The 18,731-nt window shown below is 45.2% G+C and overlaps 1 protein-coding gene across 8 annotated transcripts in view; it reads left to right on the top strand.

Moving 5' to 3' along the window:
- The window catches only part of MYO7A (myosin VIIA), a 99,271-nt gene that overhangs the window by 37,738 nt on the left and 42,802 nt on the right, over positions 1-18,731 (top strand). For 6 of the 8 annotated variants that reach the window (XM_086882375.1, XM_086882373.1, XM_086882376.1 and 3 more), the window contains 13 exons: positions 785-898; positions 1,917-2,069; positions 7,806-7,990; positions 9,395-9,516; positions 11,303-11,445; positions 11,547-11,660; positions 12,468-12,621; positions 13,289-13,365; positions 14,613-14,732; positions 15,950-16,092; positions 16,472-16,682; positions 17,165-17,300; positions 17,710-17,816. In XM_086882375.1, coding sequence (XP_086738501.1) covers positions 785-898; positions 1,917-2,069; positions 7,806-7,990; positions 9,395-9,516; positions 11,303-11,445; positions 11,547-11,660; positions 12,468-12,621; positions 13,289-13,365; positions 14,613-14,732; positions 15,950-16,092; positions 16,472-16,682; positions 17,165-17,300; positions 17,710-17,816 — 1,779 coding nt within the window. Of the gene's footprint in view, positions 1-784; positions 899-1,916; positions 2,070-4,983; positions 5,002-7,805; positions 7,991-9,394; positions 9,517-11,302; positions 11,446-11,546; positions 11,661-12,467; positions 12,622-12,997; positions 13,200-13,288; positions 13,366-14,612; positions 14,733-15,949; positions 16,093-16,471; positions 16,683-17,164; positions 17,301-17,709; positions 17,817-18,731 lie in introns of those variants that run through there. The other 2 variants (XM_023922089.2, XM_086882377.1) reach the window with 2 other exon arrangements.

The raw sequence follows: 18,731 nt of genomic DNA, 5'->3' as shown, positions 1-18,731 counted from the left end.
TTTGGGATTATGGATGCTAAAACTTTGCACAGCTTCAGGTCTCAAGTGAAAGTGCTCACAGCAGATAAAATCTACTGAGAAGTATTAAATACAAACAGCCCACCTACACATTGCTGTAGCTAGAAGAACTCCTGAAGAAGAACATATATCTGCCTCTCTGTTTATGTTCTTAACCCATCTTTAGTTATTCCCTTTTCAGCAATCTCCAAGGAATATTTGATAGTTGTTATCTGCAAGTAAGAAAGGGACCACAAGCCCCTAGATAAGGCTTAGCAGAGCTCAAAACAATCTCCTAAATGTCATTTCTTAGGTTTGTATATTACACAGGGAAAAACCTCCACCTGGGTGGGTTTTTCTGCCTCTATCACTGTTCTGTGACCACTCTGTTGCCAGCAATCACTCATGAGCTTGAGAAGCAGAGGGTTAGGGCAGTGGGACAGCAGAGAGTTAGGTCCATATGCTGTATGGACCATGCCCTGCTTCTGGCACCTTGCAGGGGATTTCATAGAGTCGTGGAATCACTAAGATTGGAAAAGACTTCTGAGATCTTCAAGTCCAGCCATTAACCCAGCACCAGCGTGTTCACCACTAAACCACATCCCCAAGCACCACATGCAAAGCACCTGCTTTCCTGAGCCTCTGTGAAAAGGGGTGGTTTGTGGTTTGCGAGGGAAGTCATTTGACTTGTGCTAATGACTTGGGTACAAAACATCAACAACTCATATCCCAAGGGATGCTGAACTCCCTGCAGCACTGAGTATAACTATGCTGTCTTTGCTTCCAGGGGGATTATGTGTGGATGGACCTCAAAACTGGACGGGAATTCGACGTCCCCATTGGAGCGGTGGTTAAACTGTGTGATTCTGGACAGATCCAGGTCGTGGATGATGAAGGCAATGTATGTACAAAGGCTTGTGATGTCCCTTCTTCAACTCTATGGCTTTGCTAGGCTGGGGATCCCAGGGCCATGAAAATCAACTTTGTTATTGACTTCCCGTATTTCCTTGGGAATTAACTGTGACAGAGTTTTCTATCTGTAAAGGCAAGATAATGTTGTGTCCCTGTTTTTGTGGCTGTACTGGGAGTGAAAAATTGAGAACCTTCTTGAGAACAATGATAGCAGAAGTCCACAAAAGACATTTAGGTAGCTATTTGAGCAAACCCTCCTCAACCTGAAGTTCCGGTTGTTATCCAATCCTTCCTGACCTCCTACCAATACCTGATGTGCCCAAACACTGGTTCTCCTTCAATTTCCCTCCCATATTTTTGTTCAGTGGTGGCTATTTTAGAGTAAGGTCTGTATCAAGGTGCTTCTCTATGCTGCTTTTTTTTTTTTTTTCCCTTGCTGAGGTAATTGTAAATGCTCTCACTCCCCTCAAGGGTAATAGAGATTTGGTTTGGCAGGGTCCTTGTGGGCAATTTGTAGTGGCTTTTGAAGCCCTTAGAAGTGGTGAGTCTAAATAACACTGCCAATAAAAATATGACTTTGCCACCCCTGTCCATACATTTCTCTTTTTCTAAATCTACTTCTCTCTGCTCAAGAGTGGCAGAGGGTTAAGCAGTGATGTGAAAATGCAGTTGTGAAGGGGAAGACAAATTTGCTATTTGTTATAAACTCCCCTGATGTTCTGGGTGACCATATTGCCCTGGAGGAGGTTCCTGCCAGGATGTCTTGTGTCTCCTGTCTCTTGTTGCTCCAATAAAACTCAAATTAAAAAATGTTTTCCTTCTTCTGTTACAAATCTTTCAAATTCATCACTGCCTTGCCCCAGGAATAGAAGCTGTGGTAGATGTGCTGATGATCTCTTGTGTATGTTCTTCTGTCTGGTCCTTGCCTTTGGGGTGGGCTGTTTGTATCTTCCATCCTAGTGGTCTCTCATTTGACTTACTTTTCTGTGGCCTTGCTCTTTTCCCAGGAGCACTGGATTTCCCCACAGAATGCCAGCCACATCAAACCCATGCACCCCACCTCCATCCACGGAGTGGAGGACATGATCCGCCTAGGGGACCTGAACGAGGCGGGAATTCTCAGGAACCTGCTGATCCGCTATCGGGAGCACCTCATCTATGTGAGTGTCCACCTCACCTCCCCCCCCTGCTCTCCTTAGCCCTGGGGAGCCCCTGTGGGTGGGAACCCTGGCTGAACTGAGCTGTCGCTGTTGGACACAAAATGAGTCACACAGACGCAGTTCGAGGTGTGGTGAAGGAAAGAGCGAACTTTATTTTTCTTTTCAGTATTTATAAGTTTCTGACCACAACCAGGGATTGGATAGTCAGGTTAACACTTACCCAACCAGACTGGCCGTGAGAGATGTCCATCAAAAGGCACATCTTTAATGGAATGTATAAACACCTGTGTTTATAGTTACTTTCCTGGGAAAGTGGCTAGAACATGTAGAAAAACAATATCGATGGCCTGATTCTCAGGGCGACACTGAGCATCTGGGTTTCTACCTTCACCTTGTCCCAGGTGGTGAAGGGCTTCTGACTTTGGAGGATATTGCAGAGCTTCTAGATACCCCAGTGAAAGACCCCATGAGTTAGGTGATGGGCAAAGTACACACCACCTTGCTGTCCCACCCCTGTAGAAGTTTTGGGCATGTGCATTAGCTTTCTGCACACAGAATAACCAGTTCAGCCCAGGCCGTGAGCATGATATCATCATCCAAAAGCAAAAACTTCTGTAGAGGTGTAAACTACATGCTGAATGTGACCCTTCTGCCCTCTCCCCCTGAACTATTAACTTGTTTAACCCAGAGGGGTGAAGACAACCACTGCTGTAGGAGGAAGGGGTAGAGAAAGGATAAAGAGGGGCATGCATGAAATAACTGGGAACAAAGTGAGTAACTCCCAGAACACCTCTAAAAAACCTTCCCAGTCTGTGTTAATGACTTATTAGTCCTGGGTTTCCTGGGATCTTGGCAGTTGTTCTCTGAGGACAGCAGTGTCCTTCCTTAGGTCAGCTCAGTCATGTCCTGCTGTGGCTTTGAAGGTCTTGGCAAAGCCTCCTGGTCATCTAATTTTTAAATGGCTCTAGAGACTACTGGATTTTCAGGCCAGAGGGAATTGCAAGATAGTCAGACTTCACAGATAAAATAAGCTAACAGAGTATGGATGGGATTTTATCTATCAAGTCTGTTCGTTCATCGCTGCTTGATGTGCAGTGCTTTTTGATAGGATATTTTTGGATTAGGGCTGGGCAGTGATGGAGAAGACACCACTCTGCTTCATAGGCTGTTAATATGATAGTCCCTTGCCCCCTTTCTGGGACATGTCTGTCTCTTATTTCAGAGATGGAGTCCAATCCTGGAGGAAGGGGACACGGGTGCTGAAAAGGTACCCATAGGTCCCCAAAGCTTGGAGGAGAATAGAGACCTCCAAATGCATCTCTCACTCAGACACTTTGTTGTGCATGATCCCAAAGTCCCCCGTATTGTCAGTTTAGATAAAAAGAGTATAACCAGAAAACTATTCCCATGTTAGATGAACTGGGTTTCTCCCCTTATAATTAAAATTTCTCGCCATTTATAATAATAAACTAGCAAGTTAACAGCCCAGATTCATACTTGAGGTGGTGTCTCCACCATGGCACCCATGGCAGTCACCAGAGGAGTGAATAGAGCCAACAGAGACAAAATTGCCTTTCAGCTATACAAACAGAAGTGCCTCTCAGATGCTTTAGAGTTGACTGGAGCTTGGATATCATAGAGGAGTTTATGTTGAAAGAAAATTTTAGGCTGGGTTTCTACAGTCCAGCCTCCCAGCTCAGAGCACATCCGTCTTCAAGGTTAGGTGCATTACTCATGTGGAAAACCGAATTCGAGCAACCTGAATGCCACTCAAGGAGTACAGATGGCCAATAATCTGTAGGTGATTGGCTCATTCAAGGAGCTTGTGTTTACCCTTTTTTCTCCCTTGCTTGTGGGCACCCTTTGGTGGCACAAAGTGGATTCCTGCTGCTCTCTCTGGGAAAGTTTGGATCGTGTTGGTTATTTTGTCAGTGGTGTCTGTGTGTCTCTTTTGGGGTGTCTGTGCTACCTAGAAAGTGTCTTTGCCTCTCCAAGTGACCAGAGGTCCTCAGATACAATTCCCTGTGTGCAGTATCAGATTGCCTGTGAATACACCAAGCTCCTTCCTGAAAGCTCTATCTTTGAGCTCCCTTGCCAAGCTATTCACAGGCATCCAGGAAGATTAGTAGCACAAACAAGCACTGGGCAAAGTGTCATCCTAATAAGGGCTGATGCAAAGGGCATCTTTTGGCCTGGAGGTGAGTGTGGGTGGTGATTTGGCCTGAAGTGACACAATAACCACTTCAGTTTCTCTGCAAGTTCTTCTGGTCCGATGGTGACAGTGCAGTGCATCCTACAGAGTTCCTGCCTAAGGGATGGCCACATCCCACAAAGACATTTGCAACACAGAGGTTCCAGGTTACCATGTCTTGATTGCTCCACACCACTAATGGCTTTAGAGTGCCAGCCCAAGAACTGGGCACAGCACAGCAATTAGTGCAATCTCGAAATCAGAATGACACTCTCAAAATGACAGAGAGTACATAGCTTGATAGAGAGGTATGCAAACCACTTCTGTCTACAGGTGTGTAGTTGGAGGCTCAGGAGCCCAACCTTAGATTAAGGTTGCACTTAAGTGGTTAAGAGTGATGCCACTAGGAGGAGTAGATTTGTGTCAGATGTGGTAAATATTGATGACAGTTTTGCAAAGCCAAGGTACCATATGGATGCCATGTGTGCAGGGGACACCCAGTCTGCTGAGGTGCTTTTCTCTGTGGTATAATTAGCCCTGTCTTAAAGATAGTGAAGTTTCACTGCTTGAAAGGATTTCTGAGCCTGCTGTGTAAATGATTGCTTTTCCAATGGGACTTCTGTTCCTCTTGTTTCCTTGTGTCCTTAGCTTTGTGGAGGATGTGGTTCTGCTCTAATAAAATGTAATTTCCCTTTTTCTTCTCCCTCACATTTTACTCATAAGACAAACTGCGGCGGGAGGGTAAGTATGACTCTTGGCAATGTCATTTGCAATTGCTGCCATGCCTTCCACTGGATCACTTTTTCTGTTCACCATTGTGGCCTTCTCATTTACTTCACACCACCATTGCTGCTGCTTTGTAAATGCACTGGGAGCAACCATCTTCTCTGTGCAGAGCTTGACCCACATGGTGAAGCTGTGACAACTTCCCAGAGCTGGAAAGTCCCCATCCTGTGAATGTGGTTAAAGCTTTAAGCTTCTCAGTAATGGCCTTAACTTGAAGGGAAGAAATGTCTGCAGCAAAATATGAAAAACTTCAACAAGGGCTTCTTGCCCTTAGTTTTGCTTGCATACAGCAAGAGAAAATATGTTGAGTACAAAGAGAGTCAGTCTGGTGGGGAGTTTGGATTTGTGAATAAGGTTAAATCTCTTTATCTGGAGATGAAACCAGTGCCTGCTGCTGCTCTCTAAGGGCTGCCAAAATGCAGTAACGTTTGGTAGAGCTTTAACCCCATAACAATCCAGATGAAGTCAGCCATGGTGTTCTGGGTAGCAAGGGAAGCAGGCTCAGAAAGGATTTGTTTGGGGCTAATTAAAATGTAGGTCATGCAGGCAGTAATGAATTTGCTGTGAGATGTGGTTCCTGTGGTCAGCTACAGCAGAGTCCCTGCTCTCAGTGGAGCTTTATTTTTCCAACAGAAAAGGGCTTTGACATCACCCAGCAATAGAAACCAGTGTGCTACTATTTCCTTGGAAGTGCCCTTTGGCCCCTCATCAACAGAGTGAACAAAGTTTTGCCTTCTGTCAGCTGTGAGAATTGGGAAAATTGTGATTATTTATCAACTAGGAATGACCTACAAAAACAAGCAATAGTACAACAGTTCATGCTGACAAAGTGTTTTGTAGATCACAAGGGAAGGGTCAGTGAGAGCATCCAGAAAACATTCCTAATGGTTAACACCTTTAAAAGCCTCTCTGTTTACATTTGTGGCAGGGCAGACCAGAGTGGCTGAAACGGAGGGATTTCAGAAGCCTCTGAAAGGAGTTAGGGTTTTGTTTTTTTTAAAGAGGCTCAAAGAAAGTGAGAAATGTCCCTAAAATTAACCTGGAATAAATAAAGAGGGAAAGAATTTTTCAAATATCTTAGATAGGACTCAAAGGAGTCTTCATTAGGAATCTTGATGTCATAATCCCATTTAGAAATTGAGCTTCCTCCTTCTCTGAGCACTGAGGTTTCCTGTTCTGTTCCCTTTGAAGGCTTCTCAGGGACATCTCTGCTCCCTTTTTCAATACCTTCTTTTTCTAAAATCAAGTCTACATGATTTCACAGCCATTTTCTACCCTTTGGACTTAGGACAACATTGTTCTGGAGCTCAAAGAGATTTTTTCCCTTACTGACACATAATCCCCTGTTACAGAGAAGAGTAGGGTGTCCTTTCCCAATTACCGCTACAAAGTCAAACCTCACATGAGATTGAAATGAAAGTTGCTCTCTTGTGTTGGCCATGAGACTAGAAGGTGAGGAACCCCTAATGGCTTTCATCATCCCTACTATGGGACACAGTTGCCACCTACTGGCTGCCTTCAGGAGGCCCAGACTGGTGGCAAGTTTTGTGTAGATGGTGGCAAATTATTTCTTCTCTCCCACGACCATCCTTTCTGTGGCACTTTGCTGCTTTGTGCCAAAGCCTTATTGGGTTTAGGCCATACAGATGAAAACCCATAAGGATTATATGAATGTTGAAATTACTTGTTTTGTTTCCTGAAAAAATATATGCAGTAGTGAGGGAACCTTCACAGCTGGTTCTACCCAGGAAAGAAAGGTGAGATGAATTTTATAACTTCAGTTGCTAAAAATTAACCTAGAGAAAGTGACTTGAATTCTTTGAAGTCACAGAGTGAAAGTAGCCTTCATCTCATGCCCCTTGGCTAACCCAAGGTGGAGGCCCGTTGACTCACCTGCTCTGGACGCTGACTTCTAGACAGATGAAACAGGGCAAGGAGATCCTTATTCTCTGCCTTGAGCTTGGGATGTGGCCAAACCTCCTCGTCACTACATCTGAGCAACATAACAAAGCTCATGAGTCCTTTGATGAGAGGCTTGAGAGAAACAGCTTTTGGAAGGGCAAAAATGAAAGAGCAAGATGCTACAGAGTAGTTTGCTACCCAAGGCCCAGGAGAGCTGGACCAAAGGCCATTTACAAAGTTTCAGAGATAGATGAGAAGGAATATGTCAGGACTTTGTGGGCAATATCCATCTGCACAGGACAAGGTTTAAACTGAAGTATGGAGAGATTTGGCTAGGCAGAGAGGGTAGCAAAGAATGCATTGCAGAGGGAAGCTTAGCAGCTGCTGTGAATTGATGAAATCAGGTTAGATAGTCATCTGAAAGAATGGTTTGGATCCAACTCGTCCTGCTGTGAGATATGGGAATGGTTGTCAGGTTTCTTTCATCTATGGTTTCTCATCATACTTGCAGTGCAGTAGTTGTGTATGGATGTATGCTGGCTCTGGTGATAATTTTGCAAATATGAGCTTCTCTTAAGACTCTGAATCTTAACTGAGAGCATACAAAATATGAATTAAGGCTTGAAACCGTGCTGTGCATAAGCAAGGCTGAATATGAACTGATTTCGGTATTTTGGGACTTCTGTTCCCATTTTACTCCAGGCTCCCCCTGCAAGCATCTCTGACTTAAGCATCATCTTTCATCCAGCTTTTAAAAAGCCTTTATTTTTCTGGCCTCCATCCACATCCCATGCAAGCTGCAAAGTCTCTCAGCTACACCTCACTGTCCCCATAACCTTCATGTGCTTCTCCTCCAGACATACACAGGTTCAATACTGGTGGCAGTAAACCCCTACCAGCTCCTACCCATCTACTCACCTGAGCAGATACGCCTCTACACCAACAAAAAGATTGGTGAGATGCCACCACACATCTTCGCCATTGCTGACAACTGCTACTTCAACATGCAGCGCAACAACAAGGACCAGTGTTGTATCATAAGGTGAGTTGCTGAGTTTCCAAGTGGGCCAAATCCTGAAGGCAGGTGCTGAGATGCAACATGCTTGATTTGGAACAGCTTATCAGATAGAATCAGACACTGAATGAGTGATTAGATATTCCATCTACATATTCCTGGTGCAGAGGTGGTCTCTGTTCGCAGTCACTGTTCCTAGCAAAGGTGCTTTATCAATACTTTGGTATTTACCCTTACAACCCAATAGATCTCATGTTTATTTTTAACCTCCACTTTTAAATTAAAGCTCAATACTCCTACAGACATCAAAACTGCAGACATTGATACTTTCTCACAAGGAAGGGCCAGGGACAGGCTTGGTCATTCAGACTCCTGAACGGTGTCTCCATGCATGCTCTGCTCTGGACCGATCAACCTTGGGTATCAAGAAGTTCCTGGTCACAATTACAGTTATAGTTCCCTCCAGTATCTGTCCCAAATGGTTGTATCAGCCCTCCAACATGATCCTATAAATTCTGAACCCACAGTCTTTTCCCCAAGGCATGCCTACCCTAAGTTTCATTGAATAAAAAAGCATAACTCTGGAACATCCCATGTGCAGTATCTCAGATACATGAGTCTGAAAAGGCCATTCAGGAAGGCTTGTTTTCCTGGTCTAAAAAAGCATCTTATGGGGCCCATGGGAGAGTTAATGCAGTGTGGCAGTGGCCTGAAAAGTGAAACAGTTTGCCCATGAGGCTAGGGCTGGATAGTCAGTGTCAGGAAGGTCTGTTTTGGTCACTTATTTTGGCTACCCCATGTATCAGACACACCATAGACTCACCCAAATATTTCTGCTCAGCCCTTCACAAGATAACTGAGGTTATCTTTCTGTGAAAAGTTTGAGGAATAACTTTGGTTTTCCTGCCCCATAAGCTTCTCCTCTCCCACCTGCTCGTTGTTAGAACAAGCCTAGGAGACCTGTGGAAGTCCTTGCTGTTAAAAGGCTGTATTTCACAGTCTGCCTTATCACAGCTCAAGACTGGTGATGAAGACGTCCCATGGGAACATGGAACAGCTAGATCCTGGACCACAGGGTCATGGTCTGGTGATCACACCTGGAAAAGCACTAACTGAAAGTACTTCATGACCCTCTTAGTGCTGATTGAATGATGACATTTGCTGGGGATACTGAAACTAAAGCAGCAGCTTGGGCCAAACAGAACACAGAGCAAATCTGGATCTTGGCTGGAAGCTGTCTGGTACCATGCCCTACCATTTGTCCCAGAACCGGTCCTTGGGATGGTGGAAACCCATCCTTAGTGGTCTCATCCTGCCTACGCTAACAGTGGAGACACAGAGACAGAAGTTCCTTTGGAGACAGAGGGAGGGACATTGGCAGGGAGGAGGCAGCCTGGCTTTCACTAACCTCCACTCCTGTTGTCTTTGCAGTGGAGAATCCGGAGCAGGGAAGACAGAAAGTACAAAACTGATTCTACAATTCCTTGCAGCAATCAGTGGTCAGCACTCCTGGATTGAGCAGCAGGTCCTGGAGGCAAACCCCATCTTGGAAGGTGAGGCCTCAGATAATAAAGAATTATTTTGCTAGAAAAAATAAAAAACAAATTCAGGAACCATAAAATATAACCAAATGTAAATCACTTATGTCACACTTCAGGTTTCCAAAAAAGTGACAAAACTTTCTTAAGTACACTTGTACTAAACACATTCAGATTCCTGCCATCTGAATTTATTTTTCACAAGACTAATATTCTCTGATTTGAGCTGTTAGAACCTGTTTTCCTCTATATATATGTTTTCCTCTATATTTTTGACAACTATTGTTGAAAGCGAAGCATTTCAGCTGACCTGAATTATTTTTTCAACTGTTTTGTTACTTAAAAATTGGGAAAAAAAGTGGTTTTCTACTTAAAACAGTACTTTTGTTCCCCCCAAAAAATCTGTACAAAACCCTGAATTTTACCTAATTCTGTGTGTAGGATGTAAAAGTGCTGATTAATACTTTTTTGTGCATCTGATGTTCAATCAAAGCTCTTTTGAAAAATCTCACCACATCTTTCCAGTGCTGGACTGCATGCAGAGCATCAATATCCCCTCAGTGCTGCATTCAGCTAACTAATTATTTGCTTTTTTTTGGCCATAGGTGCAAAAATCCTATTCTTAATCTTTGATGGTTCCATAAAACATCAGTTTAATAGGACCTGAGCTTCCCAGCACCTTGTGCTGGCTGTATACAGTAGCAAATTCCACCTTTTCCTTCCAAGATCAGTGAATGGCAGCAGAATGCAGAAGAAGAAATAGAGGAGTCCAGGAAAGAACCAGATAATGAGAATCAGCTTGTGGCCTTAATAGGTTCATTGGCAAGCTGTTACTGTGATCAACCCCACTATTTTAATTGAATATCTGTAAATTAAATAGGTTATCTGACCCGCTTGACCCAACATGATGCTAGATATGCCTTTCATGCTTGTGTAGAAAAATCACATTTTCCTTAAAGAATAACATTGGGGTTGTTCTCTAATGATGGAGGTTTGATCAGCCTGGTCTAGTGGGATGTATCCTTGTCCTTGGCAGAGGGGTTGGAACTAGATGATCTTGAAGGTCCCTTCCAACCCAAACCATTCCATGATTTTTACATTGACTGCTTGGTAAATAGCCCTCTAGGAATCAACAGAAATGTGACAAGCACACAGGACACTATTGAATATGCACTTAGTCCCTGCTGAGATTCAGGAAAGAGAGGCTCTGTAATTCAAGCACATGCCCATCAAGCACATACCAGAAATCCTGGAGCAGAAATTGCAGGGTGTGCTGGCTTAGGGCACTCATCCAGACCCAAAAGAGGATGGACATGGGTACCTTTCTCTGCACAGTCTGTTTGCAGGGAGAAGTCTCCTGCTGGAGGTTGGCTAAGTTGTCTGTATTTCCCTTTTGGATGTATTTTCCCTTTTCTTTCCTTCTCAGTCATCAAATCACTCACCAGCATCTCTGTCATTTTCTGCACAGTGTCACCTTTCACACTGCTGCCACTCTTGCTCAACTCCCTTCTATTTCATCAGCTGCTGCAAAGTCCTGCTGCCCTAGCCCTTCTTCCTGGATAAGGTGACCCCATTCCCAAGCTTTCTCCTCTGTGCTCTCTCTGTATTTCCAAGGACAGTCATGCAATATACATCTTGTTTCCTCACACTGAGAGGAAATTGATCCAGCCAAACTTAAGGGAAGGCTTTGGGGCTGATTTTAACCCTCTCAGCTTCACTCTTTTGACTTTTTCCCCCCATGACACCAGATCCATCATCCTCCCTGCATCAGATCCTCTCTAACTCACCGTAATTCTTGCAGCTTTCGGGAACGCGAAGACCATCCGTAATGACAATTCCAGCAGATTTGGGAAGTACATCGATATCCACTTCAACAAAAGGGGAGCCATAGAGGGGGCAAAGATTGAGCAGTACCTGCTGGAGAAGTCCCGGGTGTGCAGGCAGGTAAGGTGATACACCTGCAAGGCGCGGGAGCTGGTGCTCGGGCAGCCAGCCTTTGCTGTGCTGTTCTCCTCGCAGAGCTGACACCTTCTCTTCTCCTGCAGGCCCAGGATGAGAGGAATTACCATGTGTTCTACTGCATGCTGAGAGGAATGACCATGGAGCAGAAGAAGAAGCTGGGTCTCGGGAAAGCCACAGACTATAACTACCTTGCGATGGTGAGAGAGCAGTGAAACAGAGGTGTGGTGGTGAAAGGTTCTTAGCAAGGGAGAAGGAAAAAAGAGGTGCTTCTGCAGCCAAGAGCTGCTTTGCTGGTTGTGACCTTCCTGAGCCTTAGCCACAAGGTTTGACGGATCTCTTTGTCTCACCACCACAAGGCTCATAGTCTTAGTGGAAATCCTTAATCCCTGTGTCTAGACCAGGCTGTTTCCACACTTTCTGTGAAGTAGGACACAAGCTTGGATGGGATGGTGTATGGTGCCCATGCCACGTGTTTGGAAGTAAGCAGGGTGTTAGATAAGACCTGCTGCTCTTGAGGCAGAGGTATAATAGAGTGCTTGTCTGGATGGCAGGTTCTCAGCAGAATATGGGGCTGAGATGTGTGTGCTCCAGGTGTCTGACAGAGCCAGCAATCTCCACCCCACTCCCTATATACCACTGCTGATATCCAGAGGAGCTGATAGAAGCAGGTGTAATTAAGGCTGGTGGGTCATCAGCAAGGCTGGGACCCAGCTTTCTAACTGGATCAGTGGGAGCCTCTAGCTCTCTATCCCCATCTCAGAGAGCTTCTTCTCTTCTGCTTATAGCAGTCAGACACAGGGTACTGGGGGATGACAGAGTAAGTGTAGGTGACGAGGCTGAGCACTGAATCATAGATTATGACAAAGGGCAGAGCCAGATCCACAAGTTCAGCATCCCTTAAGCAAAACATTTCTGGTTCTGGGGGAAGCCCTGACAGCTGAGGGTTACACCCCAGTGCTCCCTGGCTCTGCCCCATGCAGTGTGTGCCCTGTTTGCCTCCCCAGGGTAACTGCACAACCTGTGATGGCAGAGATGATAGCAAGGAGTACGCCAATATCCGCTCCGCTATGAAGGTCCTCATGTTCACCGACACCGAGAACTGGGAGATCTCCAAGCTGCTGGCTGCCATCCTGCACATGGGCAACCTGCAGTATGAAGGTAAAAGGACAAAATACAGGGACATGGTCCAGTGCACTGCTGCGCTTTATTCTGCATGCTGACAGGGAGCTAAGCTTAGAGATGGAGGGCTGCATCCAGAACACCTGCCATGGTGCCATGCCAGGGACTCAGGTGTTTTTTGTGGCATTTGTAAGGACAAGGAGTAAGGAATAATTCCACCTGCGCAGAGCAGGGCTGCCAGGCTGCAGTGTGCTCAATGACATTCATATTTTCTGAGTGTTGTGAGGTTGAATATGGCCACAGGCCATTCAGTAGACTCAGGTTTTGCAAAGAGAGACTAATGGAGTGTTTGATGGGTGCCTGCCAACTGTGATTGGATACACCTTTGTAAATGTACCAAACTCAGCTGCAAGAAATGACACAGTGATTTAAAAAGCCTCTTTGGAAGACAGAAGCCTAGAGCACTTAGATGCCAGAAACATTTCTACATTCTTCACTGTCTGGTCTGGCAGAGCAGAGTACAGGTCCTTCGCAGCCAGCAGCAGGACTCCAGCAGATGCATGAAGTTTTCTCTTCCTTCTGATGGCCAGATTTTTCCAGGACATCACACAGAGGCAGTGGAAAACAACCGTTTCCCTCACCCTATCCACTTTCTGCAGAGACATGTCCCTTGCTGATGGCTTTCCCTCTGTTTTTCTTTCCCCAGCTCGGACCTATGACAACCTGGATGCCTGCGAGGTTGTTCAGTCAGCATCGCTCATCACCGCAGCAACATTGCTAGAGGTGAGTGGGCCTGCAGTGCTGCTGTTCCCTTTCTGATTCGATCCCAGGTTTTTAGCACTGTGGCAAAGCTTCATCTGAGCCAGCCTCTCCTTGCACCACCAGCCCTAGGAGGCTGAAGAGGTCTGGATGAGCTATATTGTGTCCTGCATTGGGAGCATGAAGGTGAATGTCTCCATGTGGGCTGAGTAGCCAGAGGAGGCTACAAAGATCCTCAGAGGGCTGGAGCATCGCTTCTATAGAGACAGGATGAGAGATCTGGCCTGTTTCAGTCTGGAGAAGAGAAGGCTCTGAGGACAGCTTAGAGCCTCTTTCAGTACATAGAGGGGCTATAAGTGAGCTGGAGGAGGGACTTTTGACAAGGGCATGGAATGATAGGACAAGGGGGAATAACTTCAAACTGAAAGAGGACAGGTTTAAATTAGATATTAAGAAATTCTTCACTGAGGGTGGTGAGGCACTGGAGCAGGTGGCCCAGGGATTTTGTGGCTGCTCCACTTGTGGGAATGTTCAAGGCCAGGTGTGATGGGACTTGGAGAAACCTGGTCTAGCAGAAACTCTTCCTGTTGGGGAGTTGAAACTATATGATCTTTAAAGGTGCCTTCAACCCAAACTATCCTATGATTACACAATCATAATATCTGAACTCCCCTTCATACAGCAGATAGAAACAGATCCTCTGGTGGCACATCAGAGGGCACTGGTGGCATGTCCTAGAAAGGGCATACAAAATACCTCAGTCCCTGAAGCAGTGTGTTTCTCTCACTGATATAAAGTCTGTAATGGTACCTGAGACAAATGTCATATATACCCTGTGTATCTGAAGTGAGGTGAGATGGCTCTCACTTAAACCATCCATGCAGTGACTGGAGCATTCTTCAGTGGCCTTCTCAAGAGCTACCAGGGATCCCTCAGGGACATATCTCATCTTCATAGGCACTGCTGGTCCCAGAGTGCGATCCACAGCTCTCTGCCCACTTAGGGAGTGGACATTTCCCTGAAGAAGTGTAACAAGGGTCAAGGTGATGCAAAGATTTAACCCATGCTGGTAGCATACAGCTTTGCAGGTTTTGCTTTGTTTTCTCATCCTGTCTTCCCACACCTCATTAACATCTCATGCTAAGTCACAAGAACACCTTCCAGATTAAAATACAGTAGAAAAATGTTAGTTTTTCTCTCAGAAAGTGCCTGTGTCTTCATTTGAGGTACCTCCCCTGTAGAGCAGCTGTGTTTGGTGTTGTCTCTGTCAGGTTGAGCCCCAGGATGTGATGAACTGCCTTACCAGCCGGACTATAATCACAAGGGGCGAGACCGTCTCCACCCCTCTCAGCATGGAACAAGCGCTGGATGTGAGGGATGCTTTTGTAAAGGTAAGTCTTAGGGCATTTCCTTATGCCTTCTGTTGAAAACCTGAAGAAATCTGCCCCTTCTGAGACTGGAGCATTCACTTCCCAGGAAAAGGGTCTCGCTTGGTGCCTGTGTGAGCTCAGATCAGCAAACGCCCTTGAAACTATGTTCTAATCGGGATGTACAAAGAGTTGAGATGGAAGGAGTCTAGGTAACCTGCTCTGCAAGGGATTTGCAGTCTGGGCTGGAGATTGTCTGTACTCAAGGGGACCTGCAGAAGGACCTAGCATTCTGAAATGACTGTACCTCAGCTGCAGGAAAGATCCTCTGCTGCTGTTAAATCACAGCAACTCTACCAACACCTCTAGCACCCACACCTGAATTTCAGGATTTGGGAGCATAAGCAGCAGTAAATACAGCTGAGCAACACAGGGCCAGGGATAGAGCAGTCCAGAAAGCATCAGAGCACTTAGAGCATCTTGAGGCTTTGGAGTGATGAAGGTTGATGGGCTGGGTGTGGATCGCTGCTGTGCTGTTTGCAGCCCCATGTAAAATTGCGAGACAAGCATTATTGGCATGCTTTGGCCAAGTTGAGTCCTCATTTTATCTGTGGGGAATTGGTAGATCAAGCTGGTTTGATAGCTAACTAGCCTGCAAATCCTGGCAGTGTCTTCTCTAGTGGTGAGGGGCCTTTGAATTGGGCTCCCCTCTTGGTCACACTGGTGTAGCTTATAAAATGAAAGATAGTAACAGTTTAAAACATGAAGTTCTGGAATTACTGAAGCAGCAATATCTATGTCATTAGGTCATAAGACTGTTCAGCCAGTGCTGCAATGTTTCAGTGAGCACCTTGTTCAAGTGAGCAATATGTTCTTGCAGCATAACATGGCTCTGCTCTGCTGATCTAGAGAGAAATGTGTGGAAATCAAGGAAGGGACTATCTGGCTTCACAGCAAGCCCATAGATCCAAAATTTATAACTATCCAAATTTGGGTTTTTTCTATCAGTTGTCTTTTAGCTAGGCTTTCAGGTCTGGTTTCCTGGACCTACATAATGGTTCTTGAAGCTTTAAACCGTGCCAAGAGTCTGGCACAAACATTGGTGAGCACGTCCTCAGGGACTTTCTGGTTGCTGGCCATGCTCTAGGAGATCCCATGCCATCAAGGCTGAAGTGGTGACACAGCCTAGCAGGACAAACTGCTGAACTGTCTCAGTGAGCTCCATCTTTGGGATATTGCAGGGAATTTATGGGCGACTTTTTGTGTGGATCGTGGAGAAGATCAATGCTGCAATTTACAGACCTCCTTCCCAGGAACTCAAAAGTATCAGGAGATCCATTGGCCTTCTTGACATCTTTGGCTTTGAGAACTTCACTGTGAACAGGTATGGAGCCTGCAAAAGGAGAACCAGGTCTTAATCCTCCTTCACAAGCCCAAGCTCAAAGTCTTGCAGTCCTTTCACCTCTCCTGAAGTGAACTGGTCTGGGTTGGACCAAGCCTTTTTCTGTATGAGAAATTATCAGAGCTAATCAATTGCAGCAGACAGTGGAGTTCCTAAACTGATTTAGACCACACACATAACATTGTTTTGTGAGAAAATCTGATATTCTGAACCAATAAGGCAATTCTAAGCCAACAGCAGCCTTACTGACAAGGTCTGTGGTTGACAAGGTCTGAGAGTATTGCTCCAAGCATGAAGAGAAATGTAGAGAAATTAACCAGGGTGGATCTAAATTGGCCTTTTCTTGACCTTCCCTCCACAGTTTTGAGCAGCTTTGCATTAACTTTGCGAATGAAAACCTGCAACAGTTCTTTGTGCGCCACGTATTCAAGCTAGAGCAAGAGGAGTACAACCTGGAGAACATCAACTGGCAGCACATCGAGTTCACTGATAACCAGGATGCCTTGGACATGATTGCCATCAAGCCTATGAACATCATCTCCCTCATTGACGAGGAGAGCAAGTTCCCCAAGGTGTGTTTTGGGCTCAGCCTTGCTGCCTGTGACTCTCCTGATTTTATCCCCTTTGCACTCACATGCTGGCACCCTGTGAGAGATCTGCTCAGCCCCAAGCACACATTCACCTGTGGCCTGCCTATTTATAGTTTTTATTGTTCTCTTAAATTTTCTTCCATCAGTGTCACAGCCATACTATAACAAGGGTTTCTGATGGGAAAATATGCCTGCAAGGCTCAAAAACACCTACTGGCAAAGTTTAAGAGAAAGTAATGTTAAATATACTCTTTTTGGACCATTATTTTGAATACAGCACTACATACCAGTAATATTTAATAAATTTCCTAAATTTCTGCTCTTGACATATCTTCTCCGACATATCACTTCTCAGTTTAAATGCACATCATTACCAAGACAGGAAAGAAATGTGCTATTGACTGGAAAATTATTTCAATGGGAATAGCCTTGGTTAAATGTCAGATCTTTTCATACATGTACAGGGTACAGATGCCACCATGTTACACAAGCTGAACTCCCAGCACAAGCTTAACACCAACTATATTCCTCCGAAGAATAACTACGAAACCCAGTTTGGCATTAACCATTTTGCTGGAATTGTTTACTACGAAACAAAAGGTATGGAGCAGCTCCTAGGGCCCTGCAGGGGGAGAGGGGATGTTCATGGGCAGAGAAGCTGCTGCTGTGAAGAGCAGGGCAGGGTGGTAGTCCACAGTAGTGTCAATGTATTCCTTTTCTGGTTGCAATGACTTGACCCTCCAGCTGTGCCCACAGGCTGCAGGGTTTGGTGCTGTTTCATTTGTGTGTGCCTGTGACAGCATGGCAGTGCTTTGCACCACTGCATCTTTAATCCAGTGTAAGATGTGCCTCCATCTTCCTTCTTATGGTCCCTCTCTGTCTGCCTGCTCATTACTCCCATTACCTCACCAAGAGCATCCATTGATCCAAAAACCCAGAAGCTGCTTGCAGCTCACGTGCTGACCATATTGCACTGTGTCATCTTTGTGTTGTCCCATTATTTCTCTAGGTTTCTTGGAGAAAAACAGGGACACGCTGCATGGAGACATCATTCAGCTGGTGCATTCCTCAAAAAACAAATTCATCAAGCAGATCTTCCAAGCAGATGTGGCAATGGTAATGCAGGCGGGAGAAGATCTTTATTCACAAGGAGGGGTGTTTCTGGAAGGGGTGGAAGATTTGCAGTCATATTGCTCTCATGATCTTTGGGGTGTTTCAAACCTGTTAGTGAGAGTCAGCCATCAGGAAGTGTTAATGCCGTATCATGGGTGCATCCACACTCACGCCCCCAGTTCACTGCATTTGGTTCATCAAATATTATTATTTTGCTTTGATTGCCCCCCTGAATTGCTTAGGGATTGGAACAATCAGGTTTGTGATTGTAGAAATCTGAGAGAAAAGTAACTGTGCCTTCCGGTTAGGTCATCCAGATGTGTGTATAATAGAATGAGAAGTAAACTAACAAGAGGGCAGTTTTAGATTAGGTGTAAGGAAGAAACTCTTACCTGTGAGAGTGGTGAGATACAGGCACAGGTTTCCCAGAGAAGCTGTGGATGCTCCATCCCTGGAAGTGTTCAAGTGTTCAAGCAATCTGGTCTACTGGGAGGTGTCCCTGCCTATGGCAGGAGGGTTGGAACATGACCTTAAAGGTGCCTTCAAACCCAAACCTTTCTATGAGTCCAGGTAAAAGCTAAATACTTTTCGACCTGAGTAGAACAAAATGACAATCTCTTTTGTCCTTAAGCACTGCAGCAGGACTTGGAGTGAACAGTTGTGTTTTACTGTTACAACAGCAGAGAGAGGAAACACCAGTTATGAAAGCTAAACTTCAAAATCCCACTCCTCCAGGACGTTTTGTGCTTACTCCATGCTCAGTGTGAGAGAAGACTGTGTACCTTGAACTTTCAGAGAAAGGCAGAGTTATTGCTTTAACCCTTTCCACCTCATGTGAGCATTTATTACTGGAATACCAGCTTAAATGCTGAATTAGTGACCATTTCACCTTTAATAACACAAATGCATGATATTTTC

Source organism: Cyanistes caeruleus, chromosome 3, assembly GCF_971803275.1.
Source record: "Cyanistes caeruleus chromosome 3, bCyaCae1.hap1.1, whole genome shotgun sequence".
Taxonomy (NCBI): domain Eukaryota; kingdom Metazoa; phylum Chordata; class Aves; order Passeriformes; family Paridae; genus Cyanistes; species Cyanistes caeruleus.
Note: the sequence above shows the minus strand (reverse complement) of the source record. Positions and strands in the feature narration are given on the sequence as shown.